At 32.4% G+C, this 14,540-nt stretch overlaps 1 protein-coding gene across 2 annotated transcripts in view; it reads right to left on the minus strand.

Annotated features, from left to right (window-relative positions):
• Positions 1–14,540, minus strand: part of Sema2a (Semaphorin 2a) — a 1,190,156-nt gene that overhangs the window by 127,237 nt on the left and 1,048,379 nt on the right. For both annotated transcript variants that reach the window (XM_076419451.1, XM_076419450.1), the window contains one exon: positions 5,579–5,641. In XM_076419451.1, coding sequence (XP_076275566.1) covers positions 5,579–5,641 — 63 coding nt within the window. The remainder of the gene's footprint in view (positions 1–5,578; positions 5,642–14,540) is intronic.

A 14,540-nucleotide genomic window follows, 5' to 3' on the forward strand; every position in this document is an offset into this window, starting at 1 on the left:
TGTGATGAAAAATTCGCAGCTAAACTTGTGTGAGGATGTACCTTATCGCAATGAAATCCCAAGAGCTCGATCTTGAGACGATTAGCTTTACACAGGCGATGTATATTCAAATAATATATATTAGTGACAGTTTTCCCATACTCGCCTTGGTTGATGCAAGTACAACAGAATAGTAGCAATAAATTAATTTGTAAATGTTTGTACTAAGCATATCAAAATTAAGGTTAAATTAACTAAAAAAAAATTGTTGACAATTTGGAGTATATAGATTGGTGTATGTATGTACGATATACTGATCATTCTTTGTGGATGTTTAGATAAATAATAGAAAATATAAATTAATATCGGTATGGCACTAGATATAATTTACACTTTATAAAAGCTAATTGGAATTGTGCTGGTAATTCATCTGAGTAACACAAAGATGATTCTGGACAGCCAAAAAAATCTAAAGACGTATATGAATAATTTTTAGGAGTAACACAAGAAACATGAAGAACTTGTGAACAATCCAAAAGCAATTGAAGGTAAAGAATGACAAAATCGGAAAGATTTTTGCATCGCATTGTTACTGGTGACGACAAGTTCATCCATTACGAAAATCCAAACTGAAAAATATCATGGAGTTCACCTGGTCAAACATCAACATCAACGACAAAGTCGAATATCCGCGGCTCCAAGCTAATGCTCTGTATTTGATGAGATCAGCTTAGTGTGGCATACTATTAGATCATTATTGACAACAAGTGATGTGCTTGAGCTGAGTACTGCGCGAAAAATGGACGCAATACGAGCAAAAACACAAACATGTTAATATTCAGTATGATAACGCTAGACCACATGTTGCAAAACCAGTGAAAACATATTTTGAAATATTAAAATGGGAAGTGCTACCTCGCCCGCCTTATTTTCCAGGCTTTGTTGCTTCTGGTTAATATTTTTTCCGACACATGACTCGTCACTTGTCTGAGCAGCCCTTCATTTCTTATGAAGATACTAAAAATGTTTTAACAAAAAATTGATCCAAATTCAAAAAATAAATAAGAAACTCACTAAAAATTAAAAAATAATCACACTTAGTTAAAATCACAACAGAAAAACCTTTTTAAAATAAAATATGTACATTATAAACATTGTAATAACTACATAAAAATAAACAAAAGCCTTATTTAACACATTTACCACAGATATAATTTACATTTTATAAAAGCTAATTCGAATTGTGCTGGTAATACATTTGAGTAAAGTGTAACTAAATGTCGACGATCGGCTAAAAAGAGCTTATAATCGTAGCTATAAGCTCACATAGTGAGTGTAGCAACAATACACGCGTATGATAAAACAATGGGCAAGAAATCGAATTGCATCTTTAATTTTATGAAGTATTTGCGGCAAATAATGTACTTGGCCATATCAACAGGTTATTTTAGATTGCTACTGGAGTAACCATGACCACGATGAGTAGGAAGATATGCTACTCAATCATAAAGAAATAGGATAAAATTGATTGGTTTGTTTAAAGAATTTACAATTTCACCTTTTGGTAGCCAAAATGTTAGAAAACCCGAATAAGACTTAATGGGCCCTTTACGAGTCCTATATTGAGATCCAATTAATTTGAGTAAGTTAGTCATTTGAGACCTTATGTAATTCTATAATGGTAATAGTAGCTCATTTCACACTAACAGATATGTTATAGATATGTAGATAGTTTTAGGAGTCTAATCTATAAATATATTTTAAGCAACTCACTCAGAGAACTTTAATTTGGGACGAGACACGATATAAGATGAAATAACCTTTTGGAATTTAAAAGCATATGTTTTTTATCGAAAGAAAAGGGCAACTCTTTCTTGCTAGAAAACACAGCGAATCGTCCAATTATCTCATAATATCCTTTACATTAAACAAAATCTCTTTATGGATACCATAGAACCATAGTGTCAAATTAAAGTTTTCATTACAACAATATTACAGAAGCGGGTAATCAACAAGGTTCTCGTCAGTTGCCATCGATCATATTTTAATAATTAATTAGTAATCCTTGATGGTGTCAAAGTAGTCGCTGTTCATATAGAGGCAATTTAATAGTTACGTATCAAACACTGAACAGCAGATTCTCGTTAGAAGTCATTAATTATATCTGAATCTTAAGCTTTATCTGCATCAATATTATGTTATGTAACCTATCGTATCTGTACTCAATATTTTAAATTTTTAATAGTTAATTTAATTTGTTTAATTTGCTATGTTTCATTCTGTATTTTCAATTAACTAAATAAGTCTTTGCGGAATAATTTGTACAAGGAAGAAAGAAAAATGACTTAGTACAACACGTATCCCTCCTGAACGGTTCAGCTGCTGTGAAAAAGTCATTCAGAGAGACATTTAGATGGATGACAACTTAGCGCGGATTTTGGAATAGGAACACTGAAAATGGCAATAACTTTTCGGCAAATGAAGTGAACCATGAGATGTGCTACTTGGCCCTTTATGGCCGCCATTATATGATTTAGTAGGTTATTCAAAACTATTTTGCAATCCTATATCCCACTATCTGCCTTTGTTGTATATATTAACATTCTCTAAAGATATTACACTAGCGTATTCTCTAAAGACGTAGATTATTATTGTGACTTACTAGACTAAATGGATGTAAAAATGCATAAAAGAAGCTCTTTTTTGCAGTAGATCAGCCAAGCACAATTATCAACGCCGTGCTTAGTACTCTCGCGCCTCAATTTTTTGAAAGACGACATTCACTTTTATACGTGTCCAAGTAAAAAATAACAGCTGGCCTATATGAGTATTTTTAATTCACTTCAGTGATGAAGTTTATAAATTGGAAGCTCGTTGATACATGTACATTAAAGTTCATGATAATAATTAATGTTGATGATATATAAATTCATTTTCGCATTTCCGTTTTTTTTCTGTCGAATTATGAAAAAACTCAGTATAATTTGACAAACAACATATGTGAAACAATTGATCTTTCATAAATATTTAGAAGTTGTACTCTTCTGACTACAGCAACAATGATTCAAAAACATATACAGGTGTAGGTTCGACTATATTATCGAAGAGAAACGAACAAATAACTCACTCTTTATAAGTTGTTCGAGACGTTGAAGAAGTTTACTTTGTCGAACTGAAGTAATAGCTGGTACGAAAATATGTAAACGCGGACGAAAGCATATTTTATCAATATCTCCCTGTACACAAAGTAACAAACTTAAAAGTCGACTCAATAGATCGGTCCTCGGCAGTAAATAAAACCCTTCGAGATTTGCAACGGGTATTAGGAAACGAGAAACCATAAAATCGACAATATCGCCATAATGCCCCGCCGGCCCCGGGGACGCAGTCTACGAAGAGCGAGCGAAGAAGAGGTGGAAGAAGACGTTTGACGTCGTAAAAGCATCACACGGTTGACGTCGGGACGCCACTCGACGCCGCGACGCCTTCCCTAATATCGGCGTTCATGGGCACGCACGCCCGCCTCATAAAAACCGGAATTGGAAAATTTCATTTCATTTGGTAGAAAGCATGCAAATGCCTCTCGGGCCAGAACGATTTACATATTTATAGAAAATGCCGGAGATAAACAGTTACATATGTGCGAGAGCCGGAGCGCAGGGGGCGGCGGCCGATGTTTGTGTGTATGTGTGTTTGCACGAGAGAGGGTTTTTTGCCTGCGAACCATTGCGCCAAATCTTGTCAGAAATGTCTTACGATATCCCGGGCCCGCTATCTCGTAATTTTAAATGCAATTTCTTATATGGGACGTGATGGAGAAAACTGTTTTTTCTTTGAACGATTCTATAAATAGAAAACAAACATATTTTAACTCGAAATGCGTCTGCATTTTATCGCGGATTTACCGCCAGCCATCTTTTTTTGATCTTTGAATAAAGGGACGTGCCTTGTAAAGCAAATAACAACGATGCTATCGGGCGTCTATTACATTTTGTATCGTTTAAATTCAAAATAGAAGAGTCGAATGGTTGTCTGATATATGACACATGGCGGAAATTTGGGATGACAAGAATTTTTAAGGAGTTTACCAGAGTCCATAGCATTCTCTATATAGTGTTAAATATTGGTGCATGTTATTTTGAAGCTATAAAATTGTTCATATCTTATATAATTAACGAAGAACGATTCTTCATTAGTTGTTAAGTTAAAAAATAGTACGGAATTTTATTAAATGTAATATGTTTAAATTTAAGGGCCATTAAATTAATTTTAAGGATTTTTTAACAGATGGCCTTACTATGTATTAAATCGTATCGGGTACATTTCTAACCTATTCTACCAACTTCACGTTGAAGCCTCATTGACAGGCTTTACTTTTAATATGTGTCATTTCATCGAAGTAACAGGTCAATTGAAAAGTCCCCGGCCTGACACATAGATGGCGCTACTAGAATTAAATCCATATGTTTTTCAGTTGGCCCTAATCCTCAAAAGTTGCGTGTATACATTTGACAGCTGTCGGACTGAACGTGTACATCATATTATTCATGAACAGCTTCTAAAATAGATCGCTTATTCGAAATGCAAAGAGTAAATTACCTGAAAGAAGGGATCGATCGATGGAGATCACAATGGTATATAAGTAAATCCATGTGAAATTCTCAATAATTTATTTATAACTTATTAGGTTTAATATTGCCCGAAAAGTGACAAATTAGAGAAACATTTTATGATAGGACTTATGTAGATAAACATTATTTGAAGCTTTGATTGTGTAATATATCACGGTGCTGAGGAAATATTGCACCAAGATTATCTTCAAACCATAAAATTTTGTAAAATCTCTCAGTAAAATGTCTCAGGCACTTTGAAACTGCAAAACCAAGATGTTTTCACTAAGGGTATCAAGAGTGTGGAAAACTGCAGTAACTACAGTAATTAAAGAACACCAACGGTGGTCAAATATGAACAAACGACCAAGTCGATTTCGGTTGAACATTGGATGGGCACTGAAAACAGAATGTTAATTTATAAAGCCGAAATATTGGGTCGATCGATAGTAGAATTCATCTTAAAAGAAAGTATCCAGAAAGCCAAAAACATAGGAGCTGTAAAACCATACTGGCACACCATCCTCATGTGATTTTGTGTGCTTTTTTACATTAATCAATTGTTCATTTATCATTGACAAAAAATTCTATCCTGATAATGCGATCTGTAAAGAATGCTAATGGTCGCTAGTTACTAGTTAAAGCGATTTCAATTCAATATAATTAATTAATAGAAATATTATTATTTTTAAGCACTAATAAAATTGATTTACTTAACAAAACAATTATTTATTATCCGAATTCTCGTTCCTTGAACCTTGAGTACTTACATATTATTGTGCATTAAATAATGTTTTATTTTTGAATGAGAAGAACGTGCTTGGTACCACATAGCGATAAGAGCAGTGCTCATTATATACTCGGTTATGTAAATTCAAACTGGAAAAGGCAAAATGTCACATACTATCTTAAATCAGACATCAAGTAAAACACAGCCCAACAAGTTGGTATAATAAGACAATTGAACTCGCCGACATCAGTTCACTTACCTCGCTTTTTCCTTTCGATACACAGTTGGCAACGTTCGTCGGCTCCAAGTTCAAGGCATCTCTCTGTAAAAGAAATATATATGTATTAGTCCAAAATTACAAAATAATTTCCAATTTAAATTTCGTGAAAAGCGAAACGCTAGACAGACAGGGGGTAGGAGGGTGAAAAAAGTCGCCCGAGACTGCGGAATCAAAAAATAAACTGGAACAGAAGGAAATAAAACAGTTGAAAACAAGTAAATGAGGAAATATACAGATGTCATGAACAGTTTGTCGAAGCGGGCGCGCACGCCTTTGCGATCTTAATTAAAAAAGTAATTTGAAGAAAAACAACTAGTTTCGTTCGGATTCCGTTCCCGTCAAAGGGATATTTTTTAACCGACAGCAACGCGATTTTATTCAAAACATTCCTCTCTTTATTTTCCATTAATAGAATAACAATCCCGGATTATTTGTTACGGATGGAGGTTCGAATCTAAAGCGTTTGTTCCTCTTTTAGCTTTCAGTTTAAATTGAATTTAAATACGTCCAGCTTTAAACTCAATTTATTGTATTATTTATATGTAGATACAAGCAAATATTAATATGATAAAACTTTTTGTTATCATTTGTTCACATGATCTTCTTAGCGTAACTTGTCATAACAATGTCATTCTCAAATATGTTTATGTTTTAGTTACGTTTATAAAGTTGATTTTCTTATAATATACCTCACGAAATATTGTTTCCATTGTAGTTTTACAATGTGGAACATTTTGTAGGAACTTCAAGGCATTTTTACATGAGGTTTATTCTTTTGGATATGGTTACATAATAGTAAAAATAGTCAGTGGAAAATAAAAGTGTAAATTTGTAGAATGCATATTTTAAAAATATTTTTTTTCTACATTATAGAAAATTTGAGAATCTCTACAAGGGCAATTTGAATCTGAATTATTATTATTAATAGCATTAAACAAATATTGTATAATAAGATATTCAAAGCTTTTAAAGATACATTGGAAGCTCTTTGCTCCTACCATTTATTTCAATCAGTTTCGATGGAGATGAAGTTACAAAATGGGGGAATAGATAACTAACTTTCGATCACAAACATGAAATCGCGGCGTTATTTTTATTATTTATAGAATCCAGAGTGATATATTCCTGAAGGGATCTGCGGGGCGTGAGGTTTTGGGTTCGGAGGGCGACCGAAGGTTCGGGGTGGAGTGCGAATTCCGCAAAAGTTTTACAATTACGCCGGCAACTTTAGCAGTTAGCGCTCCGGCATTAGCAAGAAAGCGGTGGAGGCGGCGGGGACGGCAACGGAGGGGCGGGCGCGGTCGCGTTTACACAATGAGCTTGTAAAGCATATTTTTGAGCGGGTACTTTCTTTGCCAGACAGGTCATTTCATTACGGCTTTGTTTATCGGGCTTTCGGGCTTTGTTCGGCCTCCCCCCGGATAAACTTCAGCCCTTAATTGTTTTATTTATTGTGTCGGGAAACGTACCGGAGCCCCGATTGTGTGCTCTAAGCCGACACGCCACGCGAAATAAGCATTTTTGTTCATTATGTCGTGTTTCCCTTTAATTTGCCCCATTAATTCACTTACCTCTTTCCTCTCGCAATGTTTCTGTAACCGATTTCGCTGAATGAAAGTTGCCAATTACATAATTAGCTTTTGAATATCCATCAACGACCCATTCGCTTTCTATGTGCGTTTCTGCTTTTCATCTCTGTTTAAATATCAATTAATCGAATAACATTTCTGCCTTCCATAATCGGAAACATCTAGTTTATATTTCTGTTATATTCCATATTCTAAATACATCATATGAATAAATTACCATTAATTTATTAAAAATTATTTATATATGCTCTGGAATATATTGTATGGAGCTCTGATAATTTTATCTATTGTTTCTAGCCATGTATTTCAATTTTTAACAGGCAGTATATCTTGATTCCGTTTATAAAACCCAGTGAAGGAAAACATTTTAGAATTCGATTTTAAAATACTAATAGTTCAAATAACCACCACTAGAAGGTCTTTTTTATAAATTTTGTACTATCACGGTTGAAGAGCGAAAAAATATTGGAAGGAATTTGGGTGGTCATTCTGACGGTGGAGTGGTTAGCCAATTAAAGTTGCCAATTATATAATTGGCTTTTGGATTTACATCAACAGCTCATTCACTTTCTATGGTGTTTCTAATTCTTATCTCTGCTTAAATATTAATTAATCGAATAATGTTCGTGCCTTCCATTATATGGAAAACACTGGTTTACAATTCTGTTATATTTTATAGATTTTGTAAATATATTTAAATAAATTATGTGAATTATATGAATACTATTAATTTATTAAATATTATTTATATATGCTTTGGAATACATTATTTGGGTCTCTGATAATTTTATCTACTGTTTTTACCCATCTATTTTTTATATTAATATTAATAATAATTTCGATGTTAAAGATAAATCTGGCTATGGTTAATTAAAATCAGTTACTTGTTTAGTCTTATTTACAAATTCTACCTATTCATCCTTAATTTTCACACGAGAAGTGGGATTCTAGATGGTTATTCTAGTGGTAATTGTAAATATAAAAACATTTAAAAAATAAATCAAACGTCGAAAGTAAGAAAGAAAGAAGATAAAAGACTGTAGAATAAATGAGCCAATGATTAGAATAAATAACTGAAGATTGAGATGTTTGAGAGTATCGTTAATTTAACAAAATTCTGTCCTGTTGTCTAGCATTTAATTTCAAGAGCACTGTTAGCACGTTGCACGTTAAAGTTGATTCGACAAGAAAGCAAGAGTTCAAAATGCAATCTAGTATTATAGCATACTAATTGAAATATAATTAACGTATTTATTAAAAATTGCAAGGACAATGAGCAGGAGGGTTAAAGTGAATACCAAAGCCAGAATTTACTTCAACACTTTCATAATTAGTTACATAATTAACTCTCAAATTTCCATAAACGACCGATCCGCTTTCTATGTGCGTTTCTGCTTTTCATCTCTGGTTAAATACCAATTGATCGAATAATTCTTGTACCTCCCATTATATGGAGATCTCTATTACCTCCATCAGTATTACGTTTCGGTTATATTTTATTGATTTTGTAAATATATTTAAATAAATTATATGAATAACTTACCAGGACTTTGTTAGAATTTATTTATGTTTTGTTGGAATTAGAATAAATTATTTGGAGGTCTGATAATTTTATCGACTGCTTCTATACATCTACATCATTTTTTTAACACACCACTTAGGATCATGACAAATGTCACGAGTGATTGGTTTAAATATAAAATAAGAGGCAGTTCTTCATTTTTAAATTTATTATGTGATGATCTATTAATCAATGCATACTTAAAATTAAACCTTAGATATCTCATAAGGAAGTGTGATCAATAGTTTACCTAGGTTTCAGATATCCAGAAATGTGTATAGTCCAGTGAAACATATAGAATACGACTTTAAAATATGAAATAATAAAATATGTCGATTACAATATGAATGGTTGAAATATTCACCACCAATTTATGCTAACTTATTGTTTGGCTTATCGAAAATTGTGTTGTGTTTATGATTGTGAGTGATTAAGTGAACACTAATTGGTTTGAATATTTTCGTTCGAGAAATTTCTATATTAAAAATTAAACACGACATAGCTAATGATAATCATTTATTACTTTAAAACTAAGCTTTCATCATAATATAATTTGAAGCTATTTACTTAACTCTGGAGCTCCATACTTGGTCCCATTTAATTTAACAGTGACTATTTAATAGGGGTCAATATTTTAACTCATGAATCCCTGGTGAAATGAAACGAAATCCATACATTTTTGCAATAAATGATTAGTGGTGATAAAAAGTAGATCATATATAAAAAAGATGATGGCTAAAGCTCTGAGAAGCTTCATAAATGATTAGCTTCAATGAAGTTTGCACTTCAATATTTCGCCCAGACATTTCAGTAGTCACAAGTCATCGATTAAAAGCCACATATATCATTCATTAGCATTTGAAATGTATATGGCTACATTCACTTTGAAAATCATAAAAAATCTAACCTTTAATTTACAACGAAACAAATAAACAATAAATTGTAGTTTTATTTGTACTAGGGATCGCCCTGTGACCAAAACAGGCAGTATATCTTAATTCCGTTTATACAACCCAGTGAAGGAAAACATTTTAGAATTCGATTTTAAAATACTAATAGTTCAAATAACCATCACTAGAAGGCCTTTTTTATAAATTTTGTAATATCACGGTAGAAGAGCGAAAAAATATTGGAAGGTTCATCGAAATTTGGGTGGTCATTCTGACGGTGGAGTGGTTAGCCAATTAAAGTTGCCAATTATATAATTGGCTTTTGGATTTCCATCAACAGCTCATTCACTTTCTATGTGTGTTTCTACTTCTTATCTCTGCTTAAATATTAATTATATAACTGTGGCCAAAACTCGACCATAGTGTGTTAAATTAATTATGTTTTCCTCATAATAGAGTAAAAAGAATAATTTAAAAATAATATGCTACTAAAACTTGTTTTCACAGTATATTCAATATAAGATCAGAAATGTATTTGACACATAACATTAATTAAAATAATAAATATATTAATAAACATTTTTTAAATTGCATTTAATTAAATCTATTTTTCCATTAACTTTCAATAATTTACAAAGTATTAATAAGTGTAAATTACTACGCCACAACATTATAACGAAGTATCATAAGTAGTTTCAGAACTGTAACAATTTCAGAGCATCAAATATAAGTATACATGATATTTTATTTATGATGATACTATATATGTACATATAGTTTTAACTCTTGATGTACAAATTAATGTACTTATTACCTGAAATATTCGGTTAGTGTTTTGTTAAGAAATGCATTTACTAAATGAAAAGTCAATACCACTAAAATTTACTGACAAAACTTAACAATCTGTAGAATTACCTCCAGTAAAATGACATACTATGTCTCTAGAACCACATCAATTATTAACAGTCCTTAAGCAAGAACATTTTTCCCTTTTTCTTGCCCATTACCAGAGATCTATTAAATCAAAAGTTGATTTAGAAAATCTACATATTCTGTAAGCAAAGAAAACAGACGATTCTTGTTATTTTCGAATTTTGTTAATCTATGTTGGAATGACATTTTCACACATATCGAGTTTTTATTTCACAGCTTTATATACATTCCGTTATAGCGAATACATTAACTATATATTACTCTTAATTGTTTTCGTATTTTATTCAAACTTGTCATAGCTTTTCAGTAATTCCAACAATACGAGAATAGCCGCAAGTAACACAAAATCTTAAATAACACTGCTTAAAATTAAATCACTTCGTCTAATAATGTACTAATCACTAACTTTCCAGTTTATTTTCGTTCCAAATTAATTTTAAATAATTTATTTTATAAACTTAAAAAAAACCTTTAGCCCCAGCAAGAGCCGATCCTAGTACATTATTGTCAACGACCCAAACTTTTAGCCCGCACGGCTACTAGGTTTGTTTATATATTTTGTCTCACTGATCTGACTGCTAAACATGGTTGCTTGATTTTTCCGTTTCATTCCAATATATTAATTTGCAACGTATATTACACAAAAATATTAGGGTCTAAAAATTCTTCCTCCGTATAAGCTTGAACCGTGCCACATTACCAGCCTCTCGTTACTCCTCAGCGGTTTCTTTAAAAATAGTTAAAAAGTTATTCTTCTGCAATTTCAAATATCCTATCTTTGAATTTTGAATGTCATATATAAATTAGTATTTTTAAATTATTGAAAACTCTATATTACAGAGTATAATTATAGTAAATAAACGTTGATAATTACATTTGGATTGATAGTAATGGAAGAATTACATTGAAGATCTGACATTTAACTATTAGTTAGTGTTTGCAGATCTTAAAAAGCGGTTCATGGAATGATACGTGATCCAGATGAAGAAGTTATAGCCGAAACAAACGGTTGTTTTAGTCGGAGTCAAAAAACAAATTTAAACATATTAGGGGGAGACTTAGTGGGCGCTGCCGAGTAGTTTAACGGTAAATTAAGTCCTGATCTTTCGAATTTACACCAATCTTGACGTCGTTCCTCTCACTCGATCTCACTCAGGGCTAGGACTAAATAATGCAAAGGAAAACGCGTGATGTATATCGAGGGTAATGGAAAAGAATTCCGTAGCGCGCTCTCCCGGGAAAATCAAACCGAAGAACAAATTGCCGAAAGCGACTGCTCGACTGGCTGGCCTGAATTTTTTACGAAGGAGTCGCGGGCGCGTTAAAAATTAGGCGATTTTTTCTCGTTTTCCATCGCCGCCGCCGCCGACGCGTTTTGTTTTGTTCCGTTTCTCGTTTTCGCCTTTCCTTTGCTGCCTCACTCGCTCGGGTGTTTATTGCCATATGGAGTTCGTTGGGTCTACGTCCTGCATCCCTCCCCCGGCCCGTCCTGCTTCGCTCCTCCCGCACATCCGCACGCATATGTCATTTCCTGTCGGCTCGAAGTCTCGGATCGTTTGTATTGTAAATGGTCTCGGTAATGGAAATATATGTACGCGATATGATACAGTCGTAAAAACAGCCGTTCAGAATTCGCATCGACGCTATTTTTTCCCGTCATCTTGACTCATTCATTTTTTTTGCAAGTTTCATCAACTGCTTGGAGCTAATTATGGGCAATATTTGAATTACTGGTAATTAAAACTCTTTGTATTGTATTTTACTGTTTGTGTATTTTACTGACTTATTAAAAAATATAATTGGTAATTTGTATTCAATACCTGACGCTGATGTATTTTTAATTTATCTTATGGCTTCAAAATACATTTGAACGTAAATACATTTGGCGAATTTATTAAAATGGTAACAGATACAACCTTCTGAACAATCAGATCCAGGGTAAGACTAACACTTTTTCAGGCAGAGAACTAGAGTACTTGGAAGAATTCATTGAAATATTGATTCAACCGTTTCAACTTTAGATTACATTCAGGTCAACAATTGTTACCCTATCAAACCTCTACCTACTTTAATGTATGTAGGACCAAGATTAGAACGGTTGCAGTTTGAAGAATTTTAGTGTTAGTGCATCACAACTAAAAGAGAGCCAAGAAATTTTTTTAATATGAAATAATGTTTCTAACCAGGGTAATATCGTGTCATGCTATTATTTTAGTTACAAACTGTTTTGGTTGCCAGAAAACATCACAACAGGCAAGTAATTCAAACTCTTACAAAATGTCTTATTGGCAAATTACAAAAAACGTGAAATGAAGATGATGGCTTTATTGCTTTTGTGGATAGAGATAGTGATCAACCACAGTCATCAAAAATGGAGTAAAAGTTAGTCAGCTTCCTAAACGATAAGGTAAAATGTTTACCATCCTTGAACGCTATCCAAATATAACAAATGTGTTCATAAAATATAACATAAATTTGTGACAGTCAGGACCTGGAAAGAATAGACCTAGTAGAAATCTTTAGCAATTTATGCCCCTACAAGATATTATATTTTATGTCTGTTTGATAATCTACCGCTTATAAAATTAGCAATATGACACAAAGGACCCTTAGAAATCATAACCAAGCGAGTATCAAAATCGGTGATAATTAATACCGATTAATCAATAAAATTAATAAAAGCAATCCAGTTATATTGAGTAAAAATCATGTTAGTTATTCGGCTTTGTGGCATTTTATTTTCTGATTTGCTACAGATATATTCTACTTGGAATAAACATTTCAGTCATCAAAATTTGACTCGTTCCATATTGATCTCTTGCAACTATTTACCTTTCAAAATAAAATATAAAAATGTTTATTTTAAATTTAGGTTAACTAATATTATAGGAGCTATATTGGGTTCTATTATATTCTATTAGCGATAACCTATGGATATTATAAGAGATATTCTAATAGCAAGAAATAATCGAGAAAGAACCTTTTAAGTCTAGTTTTTAAAGAGCAACATTTATAAACGGATAAAAAGTACAAAAACAGTTGAAAAATTTAGGACCCTAAAATGTTTTCCAACAAACAGTTCAATAATCGACAAGTTCTTTCTGCTAAACAATAAGACTGGGGATTTTTATCACGAGTTTGTACATTCAATTTTGTAAATTTAAGAGCCTAAAATATTGCCTCTATAGAAATTTAATGTATATTTAGTATGAATTTAGTCTGAGTCTGAATGTCTAGCACTGAATTGAACTTGAAATTTGAATTGTTTAATTTAAAATGTTGAATAGTGTTTGATTGATTTAATAAAACTTCTTGTTCTGTTACAAGATTTGTCATTATGACGGTAACATCATTACACTGCTATTTACTAGAAATAACTAATTTTAAAAAAATGGGAACAAACATTAAATAAACTATTGCCAGTTGTATATAAATGCATCTTATTATTCAATATTAGATCGATTAGTAACCTCCTTTGCCTCCTCTAAGCCCTCGCTTCCAATTTAGAGCACAGTTTAATAATGTGTCTGGCCTTTTTTCTTCCTCTCGTACGCCTGTCTCTCTCACTCTTTCCCTATGCCTCTCCCCTGCCCCTCCTCGTTTCTCTACCGCTAATGAAAAACTCCTTGAGAAATGACTTTAATTCGAAATAGATTACGCCTAATGGGTTCTAATTATAGGACGCTGCACTATAGAAAATGTATTCTGTTAATTTTATGGCTATTAGTTGATTTATATGGTAAATGTATATTCGATATATTGACCGATTTATTATTATATTGATGGTGTTAATTATTGATATCCTGATAATCTATTTATATCTATTTATTTTTAAGAGTACTGAAGTATTTACAGATTGTTTTGCGTTTTTATTCGTCGCATTCTCTTATTGATAAATGCATTGTACATTAAAAATACTATATTCTAAATCATCTTAAGTGTATGGTAAATGTATCAATACTAATATC

This window comes from Rhynchophorus ferrugineus, unplaced genomic scaffold (genome assembly GCF_030347505.1).
Source record: "Rhynchophorus ferrugineus isolate W39M unplaced genomic scaffold, kcgeb_rfMv2 rfM1, whole genome shotgun sequence".
NCBI classification, from domain to species: domain Eukaryota; kingdom Metazoa; phylum Arthropoda; class Insecta; order Coleoptera; family Curculionidae; genus Rhynchophorus; species Rhynchophorus ferrugineus.